At 40.6% G+C, this 17,273-nt stretch overlaps 1 protein-coding gene and 1 non-coding gene across 5 annotated transcripts; both read right to left on the bottom strand.

Moving 5' to 3' along the window:
• Positions 1-2,805: 2,805 nt before the first annotated feature.
• RBMX (RNA binding motif protein X-linked) lies at positions 2,806-11,926 on the bottom strand. Of its 4 annotated transcripts, XR_007515931.1 has the most exons (10): positions 11,762-11,925; positions 10,503-10,632; positions 10,201-10,307; positions 9,422-9,593; positions 8,861-9,013; positions 7,986-8,100; positions 7,773-7,898; positions 7,607-7,689; positions 4,795-4,878; positions 2,806-3,995 (listed from the first exon to the last, which is right to left on the bottom strand). XR_007515931.1 is itself a non-coding variant. In XM_049872941.1 (9 exons), exons 2-9 carry the CDS (start codon positions 10,609-10,611, stop codon positions 4,874-4,876), a joined length of 870 nt encoding a protein of 289 aa, XP_049728898.1. In that variant the 5' UTR covers positions 10,612-10,632; positions 11,762-11,925; the 3' UTR covers positions 2,806-4,873. The 4 variants fall into 4 exon arrangements, 3 of the variants coding, with proteins under 3 accessions (XP_049728898.1, XP_049728896.1, XP_049728897.1); XM_049872941.1 differs by having other exon boundaries at positions 2,806-4,878; XM_049872939.1 differs by lacking the exons at positions 2,806-3,995; positions 4,795-4,878 and adding an exon at positions 6,586-6,982 and having other exon boundaries at positions 11,762-11,926.
• On the bottom strand, positions 10,386-10,457 carry LOC126069763 (small nucleolar RNA SNORD61). The gene has a single exon (XR_007516035.1). It is a non-coding gene; the product is annotated as a small nucleolar RNA SNORD61 (small nucleolar RNA).
• Positions 11,927-17,273: the final 5,347 nt, after the last annotated feature.

Here is a 17,273-nt window from a genome sequence, read left to right as displayed (position 1 = left end):
GTTCGGGTTGTTCTATTTCCATTAATCTACTTCCCCTGCCCCCTGACATTCTCATCTTTGTTTTAAAATGACTGTTGACTGTTTGGTCTCATATAGGTGATCTTTTTAAAGGAGCACAGTACTTACAGGTGGTTATTTTTTGAGCCAGTTTCTTATTTAGCTACAAGGTGACTTCAGAGTTTTAGGGGTTTTTTTCATGTTCAACATCAGTAGTCATCAGGGAAGAACACATTAAAACCACAATGTGATGCTATTACACCATTCATTAGAAAGGTTAAAGTGAAACGATCAATAGCCAATGTTGGAATGTTGTGGATCAACCAGAACTCTCATACATTGTGAATAAGAACATAAAATGGAAAAAATAACAATTTGGCAGTTTCTTCCAAACTGAACATATATATATCCATCACCCTGCATCACCCTGGAAACCCTGGTGGCGTAGTGGTTAAGTGCTATGGCTGCTAACCAAAAGGTTGGCAGTTCAAATCCACCAGGCAATCCTTGGAAACCCTGTGAGGGAGTTCTACTCTGTCCTGTAGGGTTGCTGTGAGTCAGAATCAACTTGACAGCAACAGGTTTGGTTTTTTGGGGGGGTATATCACCCCATCAATTCCACTTCAAGATCTTTCTCCAAAAGAAATGTGTATGTCCACAAATAAATCTTGTACAAGAAGGTTCACGGCAGTTTCATTCATTATAGTCAAAACCTGTGAACAGCCCAGAAGTCCATTAACAGAATGGATAAGCTATGGCATATTCGCACTGGAATTCTACTCTGCAATAAAAAGGAACTGTACACAGATTAATCTCAAAAACAGTGACTGAAAGAAGCCAGACACAAAAAAAGTACTTTAATGAGAATTCATTTTATCCGAAGTATTAAAACATACAAAGGAGCCCTGGTAGTGCAGTGGTTAAGCACTCAGCTGCTAACTGAAACGTCGGTGGTTCAAACCCACCTGGCAGTCTGTTTCAGGAAAGATTAGTTTAGAAAACCCTATGGGGCAGTTCTACCCTGTCCTATAGGGTCACTGTGAGTCAAAATTGACTCAAGGCCAGTGGTTTTTATTGGGGGGGGGGGCGTGTTATTAAAATATGCTGAAATATCCTATGGTGATAGAAACCATTATCAGTGTTACTTCTTCAGGGGGTGGGAGACGGGCTATTGACTGGGAAGAGACCCAAGAGAACTTCCTGGGGTGATGATGGATCTATTCTATCTTCACAGGAGTGTGGGTTAGATCAGTGTATTTTTCAGAACCAATCAATGCATTTCACTGTATGTGAATACTTCATTGTAACTGTGTAAGCACTTATCATCTTTATTCATCAGGGAAATACAAAGTAAAACCACGAGATATAACGCACCCACCAGAACGGCTAAATTCAAAAACATCAAACACTGTTGAGTGTGTGGAGTAAGCAGAACCCTCATACATCATTGGTTAAGTAGATAAGACGTTACTACTTTGAACTCCAACTATCCTGTGATCCAGCAATTCCACACGTGTGTTTTCATCTCTCAATAATTATGCCGAAAGGGTTGTACAAGAACATTTATAGCCACTTTTTTCATAATAACCAAAAACTAGGAAAAGTTCAGATTTCCATCAACAACTAAATACTTGGCAATTAAATGCAACTGATTCTCACAAGCATCTTGAAGAAAAGCCTTGCATGAGGCTATGTATTTTATGACTGCATTTATGTTCTAGAGCAGGTAAAGCTTATCTAGGAAAATTAAAAAAAAAAAAAACAGAATAGTGCTAGTCTCTGGGGAATGAGGGCAGGAATTGTCTGAAAATGGCAGGAGCAAACATTCTGGAGTAATGGAATCGTTCTCTACCTTGAGAGCAGATATTTATCAAATCTCATGCAATGGTATGCTTAGTATTTGTACACTTCATATTTAAATTTTATCTGAAAATCCACATTGAGCTTGACACTTATTTCTCCGCTAAGTCTGATGCATGTAACTTCATAACGGACTGAATGGATTGTTTCTCTGAACAACTGGTGTGGGGAAGGGGATACACAGAATACCATTCCAATGCTCAGCTACGTTCCTGTCCCATGTCTTGAGCTCTAAATTCACAACTGCAGTTCAAATTCATGACTGCAGCTCAAATGCAATACCCAGCAAATGAATGTCAATTGGTCAGATGTGCATAGAACAACTGTTAATTGCCATCCAGTTGATTCTGACTCACGTTAAGGTAAGGCTAAATGGCTGAAACAATTTCAAGGACAGAAATACACATGCCCTTGGTTTAAGAGCATCACTGAAGTGCTTTGTGCAAAGTGCTTGGGACTTACTTGTTATTGTTACTGACCTGTTCCCAAGAGATAAATAGAAAATAGAGTAAAAGCACTATATAGAAGAACCTTGATACTTTCACCTTGGTGTTAACCCTGCCACAGAAACCCTGGTGTAACCTTTAAGAGCTGCAGCTGCTAACCAGATCAGCAGTTTGAACCCACCAGGTGCTCCTTGGAAACCCTATGGGGCAGTTCTACTGTCTTCTATGACTCTGTGAATGGGTTTTACCCCTCCCACTAATTTTTAGGAGAGGATTAAAATTGTCTCAATTACCTTGATGCCTAGCTGAAGCTCACTCTGCTCAAAGCTGTAACAGGAAAAGGCCACTTCAGTGACTCTGGATGTCCCCTAGTCAAGTGTAAGCAGATCATCAGAACTAGAGCTCTTTTGGGGGGGAAGGTAAGAGTCAAGTGAAAAAAATCACTTAAAAGGCTAAGTGAATTCCTTATTTTGTAGAAAAAAGACATTTCCACCAAAAAAAATGCGTATTAAGTTTTATTAAGTTTCAAATACAAAACATTCCAAGAAAAATGACTTATAATACCGAAGTTCTGGCTATTTCTGACTACCAGTTAAACATTCCGTTTCTTTTACAACCAGTATAAAGTTGGAAGACTGTCAACCCACTTTTTCCAATGGGAGCTGAGTGAAGTCTGCTAGATCAGAAAACTATGTCAAACAGGTGTTTGGTCATTTAAACATACTCAGTATGAATGTAGTATTCATGGTATTTACTGTGATCAATCTACATGTTCTACACTACCTCCCAGGTATCTAAATAAGGTCCTCAGACATACTGACCCAAGTAATCATGGAAAAGGTTGGAGGGTATTTATGTATGCTCAATACCCTCATGGTCTGTGGTTAACCAGAAAAATCGGTCCCATGAGGATTAACACTTTTGGATTCTTTTCTCAAATGCAAATGTTAAACATGATAGTACTGACTGACATAATCCCTACGCAAAAATTTGCATAAGTTGAGCTGGTTTCTTTTTGACATTAGCTTTTATTCAATTGGCTCTAGTCTGGAAAGCAACAGAGTACCTGCATTTGTTTCCAAGATGGGAAGTGGGGGGTGAAGCAGGCTTACAGAAACAATACAGTGCCAAGTGGCCTGACCAGTTTTTTTTTAACCAGTTTTAAGTGTGCTTCATAATTTTAGCAACGTTTCTAGTTATTAACTTTCGCTTCCAAATGTTACTCTTCTCTAAGTTTTTGTCCAATAACTAAACCCTGCTTATGGATAGATACACTAACGTCAAAAAAAGTTTCATTTGCTGTCACTTTACTGGTTGTTATGCCTTTCATTCTTCTAATTCAACTTTCTGACATTTTCAGTGACAATTAAAAACTAAATTGCAGGGTTGTCCCTATGGCTTTAAACAAAAATGAAAGCTAGAGCTGTAAAATCTGTCCTAAAGAACTTCCTGACCATCTTCACTTAGCAATTTCCTTAATTGTTTTTCCCTTTCTGCATTTGCTCAATTACTTATTTTAAGTAATTATCACTCCCTAGCTAAGGGTGCTGCTAACCAACACTGATGCCTTTCTCAGATCCTTGGGAACCCTTGAAAGCATAATCTATTGCCTGACCAAACCAACTCTGATGAACACCGCTAATGCAACTGGTGTAATTTATTGACAATCAGCATTCTTCTGCTTCAACAACTCTGCAAAATGAAAAGCATGGTGTCAGATCATAAAGATATTTAGTGGTGCATACTGGGTAGGACTCCTCCTTCTTACCTAATAAACATTACTGCTTTATTTGGAAAGAAAATACTTGCTTTCAAGTACAAACTCTAAAAAGCACCATAAATGCCCATTACAGTTCCTACAAGCACCAAGTCGGTAATATTACCTACTTTTTTTTAATGTGTCATTACACTAATAAAATTCAGTTACTCCAAATAGGAACTTGGTAGCAGTATACAGGAACAAGCACTGCTAATAATGAAAATGTCCCTTTACACAGTGCATGGGAGTGCAAGAACTATATACCCAAAAATGCTAAGTGTATAAGCCCAGTAAAAGAACAATTACAAAGAGATATTAGAAAACACTGTATTTTTAACAGCTAAGAATATTGCACTTTTGAGCCACTAATGGAAATGTGATTATGATACTAGGTGAACATGACAGGTGTTATACGTTACTTTCTCATAATTTCATCTTCATAATCACGGAAGGATTACCCACTAGGCAAGGTACACATGGGCTGACTTGTGTTTGCCAATCTGTAGAACACAAATGTCACCAGTTTTTTACCATGTCAAAGATGTGGTGAAATTATGGACTAGATTAGTAAACACAACAAGCCCATGCACCTTGTTTACTGGCTAATCCACCCCTGCTTATAATCCATGAGTTAGGTGATATTCTCTCTTTTACAGATTGAGCATCAGAAATAACTTGCCACACTGGCAAAGCTACAGTAAGGAAACTTAAGGCCACTGTCGTCAAACTTACCTTAGCATTTGATTTCCCTTGCCGCCAGCTTTATTTAGTGAATAAATCAGCACTCCCATGACCATAATGACCATAATCCTCAACCTGTAAAAACAGATAACTAGTTATCTTTCTTAAGGAAATTCTTTATAACTTGCCTATAACTGCCCTCTTTTCCAGAAGAAAAGGCAAGTTCAGACTTGCAGTTTAATGTATTTCATGTTCTACTACTTCTCTTAAGTGGTGGCAGATTCACTGGCTTGGGATGGACTGGAATGGCTTAAATGGTTAGGTTGCATGGCTTATGGATTGTCATTCTGCTCCAATGGTGCACTGCCATGTTAAATCCATAAGTTGAACGGACAAAACTTATTTGAAGGAATAAGTGCAGTATAAAGGATTTTTAGTTGGAGGTCTTCAAGTTTACTATATTCAAGAGCATCTTTTTCAACTTCATGGCTGGACCTGGGTCATGCTGCCTCAGGTTTTGCTTTTTTAAAGACCACTTGCAAAAGATTTTCTCCATAGAGTGTATGTAGTTTCATAGAACTAAAAACATGTCAGGCATCCAACTAAATGTCAAGTTTGCAATGGCTTACAGGGGTAGAGACTGGGACCCCAAAGTTAAGCCATTTCCTATATTGACTAAAAGACTAAATTTTAAAAAATGTTTAAATATATGAAGCATGTTTAAAGGTCTTCCATCAAAAAGTCTTTAAAAAAAAAAAAGGCACCCCCTCCCAAACCCCAGATCGCTATTGGTAAACAGCTGTATTTAAGGCCTTTAAGTGTCACACATGCTTAAAAAACAAAATCCAAGTGTTGAATTTGGAGGACTTCTAATATGCTATTGAACATCTGTTTTTCCAAGTTTTTTTTTTAATCTAGAAAGTATTTCCATTGCCATGATGTACAGTATGTTTCACTGTACTATGAGGAAGGTAACTGTTCAATTTCGACTTAGACGGAAAAACTAGTTTGCTTTGCTTACCATCTTTGCTGTTTCACAGGCATTTGATGCTTTAAATCTGATGTGGAATGCTGACAGAGTCACTTTTTAGAAGTCATAAGCCTTTGAGAAGTTGGAGATAACTTCATTGCTTATCTATTTTCTCCTTTGCAATCAAGCTGTTCCTTTAAAAGTGAGACACTACAGAGTTGCAAAAATTTGAAACAGTAAGAGCAAGTATTGTTTGCAGCTTCATGGTTGGTTTTGGCCAAACGTTTTATTTAGTATTCTGTAGTTGTTTAACACACACTTAAATGGTCTTATTGGGGGAGGGGGGAAAGGGGAGGTTCTTGTAGATTCCCAAGGAAATGTCAGAAAGGCAAAATGTGGCCAGCATTTATCCACTCGCTTTTTTGGGTTTACTGGGTGAATAGCACTTTCCTTATGTAAGCATCTGATCTCAGGTTTTTCACACTGAGAATATTTGAGATTTCAGTTTGAAGGCACCCTGAAATCCTAAGAGTAGCAAACCCAACCACCCTTCTAATATCTAGCTTGTTTGTGTAGAAAGAATGAGTCACCTCTCCATTTTAGATGGCTAGATGTTTGTGGAAGATCTTAGTATTGCTTGCCTTATTGGGAAGAATCAAATAGGAAGTGGCCTTTAGGGACACTTAGAGAATAACACACTAGTACACAAGTCAAGTCTTACACATTTAACATTTGCTTGTTGAAAGCAATGTCATAAAAATCAAATAAAATTAAACATGTTTTACTTTTTTTTTTTCCTCACCAGAACATAAAAATTATGGAGGAGAACTTAACAGGAAAATTTTTAAAAGTAACACAATTTTTCCTTTTAGTAGTCCTTGGGTAGTTATGACAGAATAGGTTCCACTTTTTGTTTGTTTCTTTGAACAGGGATTTTGGTCCAAAGTTTTGTTTGTTTTTAGTATCTGCTTCTGCCTCCCCCTCTATCAGATCGGCTTCCTCCACGGCCACCACCTCTTGGTGCTCCGCGGCTTGAACTGCTGTAGGAATCACGTGGAGGAGGGTAGCCCCTTTCCATAGAAGGGGGAAGCCCTCTTTCTTGTCTGCCAACCCGATCACGGCCACTTGAGTAGAGGTCACTTCGGCTGCTTGAGTAACTGTCTCGACTTCCACCATATCCGTCACGTGAGCTGCTGTAATCATCATAGCGACTGCTTCCACCATAAGATGGCGGGGGCCCTCGTGTAGGTGGAGCACTACGTGAGTTACCTGCAGGGTCAATGGTCAGGTAATATGGCAACACTATAAATTGTATATATACAACATTTAAATCTGAATTTACAGAATTTCTGTATTAAACGTTTACTTTCTCAACTGGGAAGTTTTAAACTCTGCCATTGCTGGCCATAACAGGGATTTGCTCCTCTGCTGAGATACGGAAATGGATTGATTTTAATGTTTGTTTGAAAAGACTGAAGACGGTGTGTATTTCAAGAGGATATTCCAGACAGCTTGTTATTTTAGAGTAGAAACTCAGCCACTTGCCAGTGATAAGTTGCAATTTTGAACTGTAGACTTTCCTTCATATTGCAATGGTAAACATCTGATCTTGTTAATAAAATTTTTAAATTGTATTTTCACTGTTGGGGGAAAACACATAAGGCTGCCAATTTAAGCAAGCAAAATCCCCTCCAAAGCAAGCAAACAGCCTCCAAAAAAACTCAGAAAAGAACAAAAGCCCCTCACAAAACTAGGAAAAGCCCAGCTGATAAAGTCGCCCCCTAAAAAGCAGGCAAACGTCCCTTTTATAGCAAGCACCACACAGCCTAATAAAATGGCTCATGAACCTAAAGTCAAGCTGGTGACATTCAAGACCCTCAACCAGTATCTTACCATAACTCTCATAAGAGTCTCTGTAGGAACCTCCACTTGGATGATCTGAATAGTCACGGTCACGACCATAGCCATCTCTATCACTACAAAACAAAGTCTTTAAGTCCCAGAGCATCAGGTTTTACAGCAATACTGACAATCAAGCCACACACGCGAAACAACTTACCTATAGCCTCTGGATGGATAGTCATCACGTGAACTGGAATGACCATAATCACGGTATGTATAATCTCTTGGGGGTGGTGCATAATCTCTTGTATCACGAGAACTTGGGTAATCTCTGCTTGAATAGCTGCAGAAACAAAAGTAATTTGATCCATGGTTTGCTGAGTTCCTCCTTCAACCTTAACTACCAATGAGAAGGCAGCTGAACTCTTACCTGTCTTTTGTAGAATATCCATCATCTCTGGGGGACAAATAAACATCTCTACGAGAGGGCAGGGGTTCCCTTCGTGGCGGGCCTCCATAACTATCTCTTCCACGTGACACAGGAGCTTAAACGAAAAAAATAATTTTAAAAATATACTTAAAAGAGAAAAATGAAAATCTGAATTTACACTCAGGTTATTAAGTACTGATTCAGATAGGAATTGGTCTGGACTATAAGACAGTAAGACAGAAGGGAACCCCTGTTGGCACAGCGGTTAAGTGCTACGGCTGCTAACCAAAAGGTCAGCAGTTCAAATCCACGAGGCGCTCCTCAGAAACTCTATGGGGCAGTTCTACTCTGTCCTAGAGAGTCACTGAGTCGGAAATCAACTTGATGGCAGTGGGTTTTTTGGTTTCTAAGACAGAAAATGATACTGGTGAGGAGCTCCTTGGCTCAAGTAAATACATGCGACTATGTGAGCAGCTCCTGTCTGGAGGGGAGATGAGAAGGCAGAGTGGGACAGAAGCTGGTTGAATGGGCACAGGGAATACAGGGTACAGGAGGAGGAATGTACTGTCCCATTAGGAAGAAAACACCTAGGAGTACATAGCAAGCTGTGTTTAACTTTTTGTGTGAGACTCAATGGACTTACAAACTTTCACTTAAAGCACAATAAAGTACTGATTCGACATGGAGCTAGATCAATAAATTTTCTTCTCTAAAATGTTTATTTCCTGTTTGTACCTAAATTATTTTCAGGGCTCATGAATTGCATGTACCCAGGTCCCCTGAAGTCCATGAGTCAATAGTAAAAATCATTTTTAGGGTTTGCCTCAATTCTTGTATTATATTGGGAGAACAAACTGTTATAAATGGAACTTTACCTCTTCCTCCCATTCCACTGCTGCTGCGAACTGGTCCTGAAGGGGCAGATCTTTTAGGAGGAGGACCTCCACTTCGTGGTGGTGGTCCTCTTTTTACTGGAAGTGGTCCCCTGGAAGAACTCATGTTAAAATTCATAGAGTAGCCACCATCATCTGTATTACAAGAAAAAAAAAACAAGTACATTAAAACTCAATCAAAAAGCTGTAAAAGTTTTCTTTCTAATGGAAAGAATATGACCATAATTTATTTAGTTGGGGAGTTTAGCTTTTAACTTGTACAAGATCAGGTAATGAGGAAGTCATAAAGACTGGGAAAATAAAACTAAACTTAGTCTTAAAAATTACTTCAAAGAAAAATAGGCCCATCACCTTTGCCTACTGAAAGGAAACTTCCCTTAACCTTTTCCTACAAAATGAAGTACTTGGAAATATTGTCCTTTGTTTATAATTTATGGTACGTAAACTGTTCAATTTCTAAAGCTGGAGCCTTTGAACAAGGACTCAACCTAAACATACATTAGTAGGAATCTGCAGTTCCCTATCATACACCAAAGTCATTACCCATGTGACCCCCACGTGAAGGTGGTCCCCGGGTTCCTCCACTTCCTCCTCTTCCACCTCTAAGGCCTCTCGGAGGGCCTCTGCTTCTTGGAGGTGGAGGGGGTCCACGTCTTCCACTTTCAAATGTTGGTTTAGTGGCTTGTTCCACCTTGATGGCTTTTCCATCTAGGGACTAAAAAAATAAAACAGTCAAAATCGTTAATTATATCAAAATGAAAAGGAACACCCACATCCACCTTGTACTGTGACACCAAAATGTTCTTCAAAATAGTTACTAAATACTCAATCCAAAAGGTAAATTTCACTCATCCTAGCAAAAATGTTAAAAAGTATACTTAGGTAAAAACTTTTCCATTTACGTTAAATGCTTGCTATCTGTAAGACTGATACTAACTACAATTTTAAAAAAGGGGGGGTACTCATGCTTTAAACTAAAACACAAGGCGAATCCAGAGCTGTTTGATGAAATTTAAAACTTAAAAATAACCAAAGAGGTTATTAATTCATTTTATGGACCCCAAGATAAAGTACTGCCACCTAATAATCTGCTGAGAAACTTTGTTAAAATAATCCTTAACTTTTGCTACAAAGTTTTGCTCCAAAATCGCAGAATAGGCTATTGAGATTATTGCTACAAAAGGCTATGGTAGGAGGACTCTAGAAATATACACAACTCAAAAATTCAGAAGCTGCTCTGGACCAAACTGTGATAACTAAGAACAGACTGTACTCTCTTTTACACACTAGGAAACATGGAATCATTATGCAGTTAATATCACCTTTCCATTCATATCTCTGGCTGCATCTTTGGCATCTGCCGGGCTTTCAAAGGTGACAAAAGCAAATCCTCTGGATTTGTTGGTTTCACGGTCTTTCATCAACAGCACTAAAAAATAGTTTGGGGGTAGGGAAAACAGTGTTACTCTAGTTCAAACGAAATAACAAAAGACACTCCGTAGTGAGAAAGCTCAGAACTTCTTAGAGGACAAAATACATTATCATTTCAGAAGATCAATGCAATAAAATTCATCACAGCTTACTTTTATCATAATAGCCCAGCATATACTCTCAGACAATTTACCTTCCACAATTCGTCCATATTTCCCAAATACTGCCTCAAGGGCTTTCTCATTTGTTTCTGTATTGAGCCCACCAATGAAGAGCTTTCCGGGACGATCAGCTTCAACCATTTTTCCCTTGGGTGATTATATCTGTTGGAAAAAAAATAGGATTTAACTTTCTGGGAAAGTTTACCAGGCACATGTTTAGAAGTGCATTTTTCATTTGTTTCACTAAAACCATTACTTCTAATTTACCGGATAGCAATGTTTTCCAAACCCAAGCCACCACAGAAAAACAAATGAAGTTAACTTTAGTACTAAAATAATTTACCTTAACCCAGTTAATAGGGTCAACTTAAGTTTTGCCATTATCCTTAATCTCCCTTGATTGTTTTTAATTAACGGCTAAACGATTCCTTGGGGGGGGGCGAAATCTAGCTTTACTTTGAATCCTAAATTTCCGTTGCCTTCTGAAAATTCTCTTACCACACCCCAGCCACCCTAACGATGGGGTTTTTTAAAGTCTAGCGGCTCATTCAAGGTCACAGGCCAGACGCAGCACCTCAACACCAAGCCTTCTTCCAAGGCCTCTTCAGGATTCCCTGGTACATCTAAGCGGAGAACTAAAGTTTGAGCCAAGTTCTGCCTCCCCTCTCACCAGCCTCCGCGCTCCGCCGAATAGGTTACTATTAGACTAAAAAGAAACGAAGCGTTCACTCGGTTTCATATTAAATAACGGGACGTGGAAGCGCACACTGTAGCACTCAACACTCCCCAACTGCGGAAGAACCTAATTAAAACCCGTCATTAAATACCGCGTGGAGAAGACAAAATGGCGACACTTGGAACCCGCCCAGAACAATCAACATCGATTAGATGAGGAACTTTTACCACCCAGAAAGGCTGGAAAAATTCAAACGGCTTCCTCTCCGAGGCCGCCTGTGAACAAGGACCCTGCACAAAGTCCTCATGTACATCCTTAGCGCTAGCGCCATGCCAATGCAAGGACCGCGGTGGCGCGGGCTCTCCTTGTCCTGCTCCAGCCTGCAAGCCCCAACCTCCGCCACCATTCCCGCAGGCAGCATTCCAAAATTGCTCGAGGCATACAAGGAGACGGACTCCTAGTCCGTGTTCTTTCAACCCTCTCGGTTCTATGGAACAGCTTGGCGCCTCCGGGTTCTAAAATGGCGCCCGCTGCCCCCTATCTCCAGGGAGATAATCCGACGTTCTAACGTGACACTTGTATACGAAAGACAGACTAGGGAAAGGATGTACATACTACTAGAGAGTTGACGACCGTTTCAAGCTCCTACCAGCTCGCCGACAGGCGCTTTGTAGCGACTCAGCACGAGGGCCGAATGCCGGGTCCGATGACGGAACTGGAAGCCGCTAGCACTACTGCGCAACGAGGGCGAACAAAGGAGACGGCAAACTTTATAGTGCCCGGGAACGAGGCTGAAGGACCCGGATGGAAACCGAGCTTAGAATTTGAACCGCGAAGGGAGGGGAGCGGTTCCCAGCCTCTCCATTGGCCGAACCCTTTGTCACTCACTTCTCGCTCCTCCCCTTTCCCCAGGCCCTCGTTCCGGCCGGCGCCTGTGTCTAACCGTTTTCCCTACCCCCACGGGGCTGCACAGCGCGCGCTTTTGCTTTCCGCTAAGAGGGTACACAGGCTTCATTAATAAACAACTGACACGTATTGAGCGTTCTAGTGAGCTGAGCACGGTGTTAAACACTTTCCACCTATTAACTCCTTTAATTCTCGCAACAATGTGATGAGGGCGGATACTCCTATCCCAATTTTACAGGAGTAGAAAACAAAGAAGTTAGATCATAAAATATATTTCCAAAATTAACTTTGAACAAGAATTTTTAATGAATAGAGGAAATTCTGATACATGCCAGATGAGGGGGAAAAAACGTAGAAAACGGCATACAGAGACTTCATTCATGTGTAACAATTACTGAACATCTGGGTTTTCTTTTTTTTTTAACTAAAAGGCAGGCTCTGGGCGGGACGGTGAGGATGCAATCCAGAGCAAACCTGACCAGAACAAGGTGCCACGTGGATAAGGTTGTGCAGATTTAGTTAATAAAAATACAGGACGCTCAGTTAAATTTGCATTTCAGAGAAACAACAAATTTTAAGCATAATTGTGTCCCAAATATCATACACCAAAAAAAAAAAATTAGTTGTGCCACAAAATGTCACAATTAACACAGTAATTGCAGGTTAACACAGTAACTGCTGGGGAGAACGTAAACTAGGTGTTTTGATGAACAATGTTAGGGAGACTAAATGTGATTAAGAGTTCAGGGAAGGTCTATCTGAAGAAGTAACTGGAGATCAAACTCTAAGGAAGAAAAGTAAGCAGCTATGGGAAGAGCTGGGGAAAAAGATTTTCAGGGAAAAGAACACAAAGCACAAAGTGGAGGGAAAGAGCTTAGCATGTATCAACGGACGGGGATTTAGGGACAAAAAATGAGGGAACCAAGGTAGGCAGGACCTTGGAGACCACTCGAAGATTGTAGGGGACCACGTGTGGAAGCAGGGACACCGCTGGGGCTATGGGAGCAGACCAGAAGAGAGAAAACAAGATAGTGGCTTGAATCCGGGTGACTTGATTTAGGCAGTATACTTGAAAGGAAGGAACAATTTGTAGCAATTGTCCCCTCACCCGGCATATATGCAGGTAGAATGGACAAAATTTGCTGAAGTCAGATAGGGGAAGGATGGGGGTGGAATTGAGCAAACGGAAGTCACTATACATGACTCCCAAGTATCCGGTGTTAGTAGGACAGATGGTGATGCCATTTGCATTAAAAAGAAAGATTGCAGAGGAGGAAGTCTGGGGGGATGGGGGTGGAAAAATGTGCTCAGTGGGGAGACCCGGGCTGAACTGTTACTTTAACCCAACCCAGAGCTATCGAGTCGATTCCGACTCAGAGCAACCCTATAGGACAGAGTAGAACTGCCCCGTAGAGTTTCCAAGGAGCGCCTGGCAGATATGAACTGCCGATCCTCGGGTTAGCAGCTGTAGCACTTAACCACTACACCACCAGGGTTTGTTACTTTAGAGATGGTAATAAAAGCCATCAGAATGGATGAAACCACCCAGTACAGACGGAACAGAAAGGCCAATATACATAATGTAAACTATAAATGTATATGGCAACAAAATAACTAGAATATGCTAAAATACTACCAGTTGTGTGAGGAATTTATGGACTATTACAATTTTTCTTCTTCATAGTTGCAATACCTGTCCATGGTGAATTACTGTTTATAACAGGCAGGTAAATAATGTTCAGGTCATGGCTAAAAGGCCCCAAGGATCTTTGGAACCAGCCCTCAATTATTAACATTAATGGGGGGAATAATAATCAGCAGGACAAGAATATTCATTTTTCTTTTTCTCCCAGCCAAATCATACCAAAGCAAAAGCCATGTCCATCTGCCTGCAGACTGAGTTACATAAATTGATTGGCTCTGATAGTTGAGAGCTGGCCAGATTGACAAAATGCCAGGCTCAGCAAGCAGGCCCTGTACCCCTCAAAGGGGAACCAGAAGAAATCCCTGACCCTGGGGGAGGCAGCACTGTCTTTCTGGGTTTCAAGTCCAGACAGAAGGACTACAGGACCCTCCCTGGACTCAAACTCTAAGCCAGACCTCTCCCAGTCTAGGGTAGCACAAATTAAGTTCCACAATAGATGTCCCTGTTCACCTGGATATCAGGAAGGAAACGTGCATCCCTGCGGACATCCCTGTGGACATTCTGGCCTTTGTGATTATTTCCCATTAAAGTAGGAGAGGGGGAGAGTAGAGTGCTCTAGACAAGGGGGACAGTGCTTCCTAGGACCAGAGCGGGGAGGGGGGAGGATGGCTACTTAAGGGAATTATATGAGACTCAGTATGGCTGTAGCATGGGGGGGAGGGGCAGAGAATGATGAGGGCTGGAGAGGGAGGAAGGAGGCCTAAACAATAAATCCTGAGGGCAATGGGGAAGGGGAGCCTTTTTTTAAGAGGTAGAAGCAAGGTAATCAAACTTGCATCTTAAAGCAATCACTCTCGCTGCAGCCCGATGGGATTGGACGAATAGAGAGACAAACAAATTAGGAGAGTATTGCTAATGTGATCCCGGAGAGAAGAATGCGGGCATGAGACTGTGACAGGCTCTGGCCAATAGGCAGTTATATAAGCAACTCTCACCAAACCCAAAGCTAATTTCTGGATCCCATTCCTCCTTTAAATTTTTCCCTTCACTTCATTTTCAACCTCTTCCTTTCTTTTTTTTTTTTTGATTATCAATTAAATGTAATTATATTCTCTTTTTAATGTAACTTTTCCCTTAGCTCATTATTTCTTTCCAGATGCCATCTCAATGATTGGCTGATAGACTGAGTCAAGCAATGTTATTTGGCCACTAGGTATCCTTGGCACTGAGTGTACATTGGCAAGTGACATAAACAGAGATTCTGCCTTTATGGCTGTGAAAGCTTGGAAGATGGACATTAGAGATGTTATTTACAAGTAGGCCGAAGCCTACCAATAAAAGTGCTACAAGGAATTGAAGAGAATGACTTATACAGCCCAGGGAAATTGCCAGGGCAGGCTTCATAGAAAAACTGACAGTTAAGTTAACATCCGAAGGATGTACAAGAACTTGGGGAAAATGGAAGGGAACAACTTATAATAAGGCCTTGAGCCAAGAAGCTTGGTGCGGTGGGGGGTGGGGGGAGAAGCCAGGGTGTTGGAGTGTAGACAGCATGAGTGGGATAGTTAGGGACCATAATTTATTCATTTAATCTTCACACCAACCCTGTATTTTACAATGAGAACACAGACAGAGGGGTTAAGTAATTTGCCCAAGGATCACACAGCTTAAAAGCCTCAGAGTCAGAACTAGAACATTCCTCTCCATAGCCGTCAGAGTTATCTTTCTAAAAACATAGTCAGATGCATGTCACTCCTTTGATAAAAAGACCACCATCACCACAAGACAAATATAAACACCAGCCGGAAGGCCTTTTCGTCCCTGTGTATCAAACTCCTTATTCTTCAAGGCTCAGGTCAAGTGGTCCCAGTCCCTGTCCCCCCTCCACTTCAGAATTAAATGCATTAGGGCAGTTCTACTCTGCCCTATGGGGACCCTAGGAGTCAGAATTGACTCTCCTGCAATGGGTTTTTGTTTTGTTTTTGGTACTGTACCATTTGTTTGTACGGAACAGGGAGCTCCTTGGGGGCAGGGACTTAGTTTTATTCATCTTTGTACCCTCCCAGAGCACCTGGAATATAATCACAGCTAAAGAAATATTGGAAACCCTGGTGGTGTAGTGGTTAAGAGCTACGTCTGCTAACCAGAACGTTGGCAATTTGAATCTACCAGGCGCTCCTTAGAAACCCTATGGAGCAGTTCTATTCTGCCCTATAGGGTCACTATGAGTCGGAATCCACTCGATGGCAGAGGGTTAAAGAAACATTGGCTGAATTGACTTGTCAGCCCTTCTTATCCTCCACAGCATTTGATACGAACTGGGCTCATAAAAAAAAAAAAAAAGCATTTAATGAATGCTGATGGCCTTGTCTTAAATCCCAGCTTACCTGTAAGGGACTCATGCTTAACTAAACAAACAAAAAGCCATGGTTTTTGAAGCCTCAACCAGTTATACGATTAAGAAATAACCTTCAGTCATCAAACCAGGGGTCACTCTGAGATAAGTAAGCTGAAACTGTCAGGCATGCAGGCTTTTTGACTTTTACCATCTTTACATGCAGGGCGTATGTAAGGTCGCTCTGCATCTAGTTCTGCCTGTTATCCAAACTACAGAAAGATAACCCTGCCACATGTTCTAAAAAAGTCTGTTATCTAGTGTGAAGCAGGAAAGAACTAGCAGTGGAAGAATTCTACTTGATTATAAGATTGGGAGACTTTCCAAACCACTTTATGTAGCCATGATCCGGAATATACCCTACTTGGCTATAACATACAAGGAATAGATACTTTGTAACCACTATACAGCTCAGGTATCTATTTGGGAACAGGTCGACTGAATGAAGATACAATTCTACTTTATCTTTTTCCACAATGACTTTTGAAGATGACAGGTTTTAACCAAACTTAATACTGAATTAAAAGGTATGTGTTAAGAAACATTTCAAATGCAGGAGTGGGATGATGGATTTTTCAGTACATTGGGTTGAAATAACTGGAGAGTCATCTGAATGGAAAAAAAAATCAGGATCCATACCTAATTTTTTAATCCAAAATAAATTCTGGCTCAAATATTTAAATGTAAAAAGTAAAATCTCTAAAGTACTAGAAGAAAATATGTAGATACTTTTACAATCTCATCATGGAGAAGACTGTTCATTAGTTCATTCATTTATCAAATAAAAAAACACTAAATAAATTATAAAGTATTTTGGAAGGTGAAAGTGCTATGAAAGAAATAGAACATGTCTATTGGGAAGTCGCGCAGTCAACGTATCAGTCAGGGTTCTCTAGAGAAACAAAAGCATAGGATGGATATACATATACATACATTTTATATGTGTATATATATATATAAATATATATATATATGCTCAAGCATACCAACAATCATGAAAATGGCACAGGACTGGGCAACATTTTGTTTTGTTACGTATAAGGTCACCATGAGTTGGAAACAACTCAATGGCAATTAAAAACATGTATGGAAGGAGCCCTGGTATAGCACAATGGCAAAGCGCTTGGTTGCTAACCAAAAGGTGAGTGTTCGAACCCACCAGCGGCTCCCTAGGAGAAAAT

Source organism: Elephas maximus, chromosome X, assembly GCF_024166365.1.
Source record: "Elephas maximus indicus isolate mEleMax1 chromosome X, mEleMax1 primary haplotype, whole genome shotgun sequence".
NCBI classification, from domain to species: domain Eukaryota; kingdom Metazoa; phylum Chordata; class Mammalia; order Proboscidea; family Elephantidae; genus Elephas; species Elephas maximus.
This window is presented reverse-complemented; position numbering and strand designations above follow the sequence as displayed.

Excerpts from the sequence above, each read along its gene's own strand:
- RBMX (XM_049872939.1), bottom strand. The coding sequence starts at position 10,611 with ATGGTTGAAGCTGATCGTCCCGGAAAGCTCTTCATTGGTGGGCTCAAT. Across the intron at positions 10,308-10,502 it reads ATATGGACGAATTGTGGAAG|TGCTGTTGATGAAAGACCGT; the intron begins GTAAATTGTCTG and ends ACTATTTTTTAG. Across the intron at positions 8,101-8,860 it reads CAGTGGAATGGGAGGAAGAG|CTCCTGTGTCACGTGGAAGA; the intron begins GTAAAGTTCCAT and ends TTTTCGTTTAAG.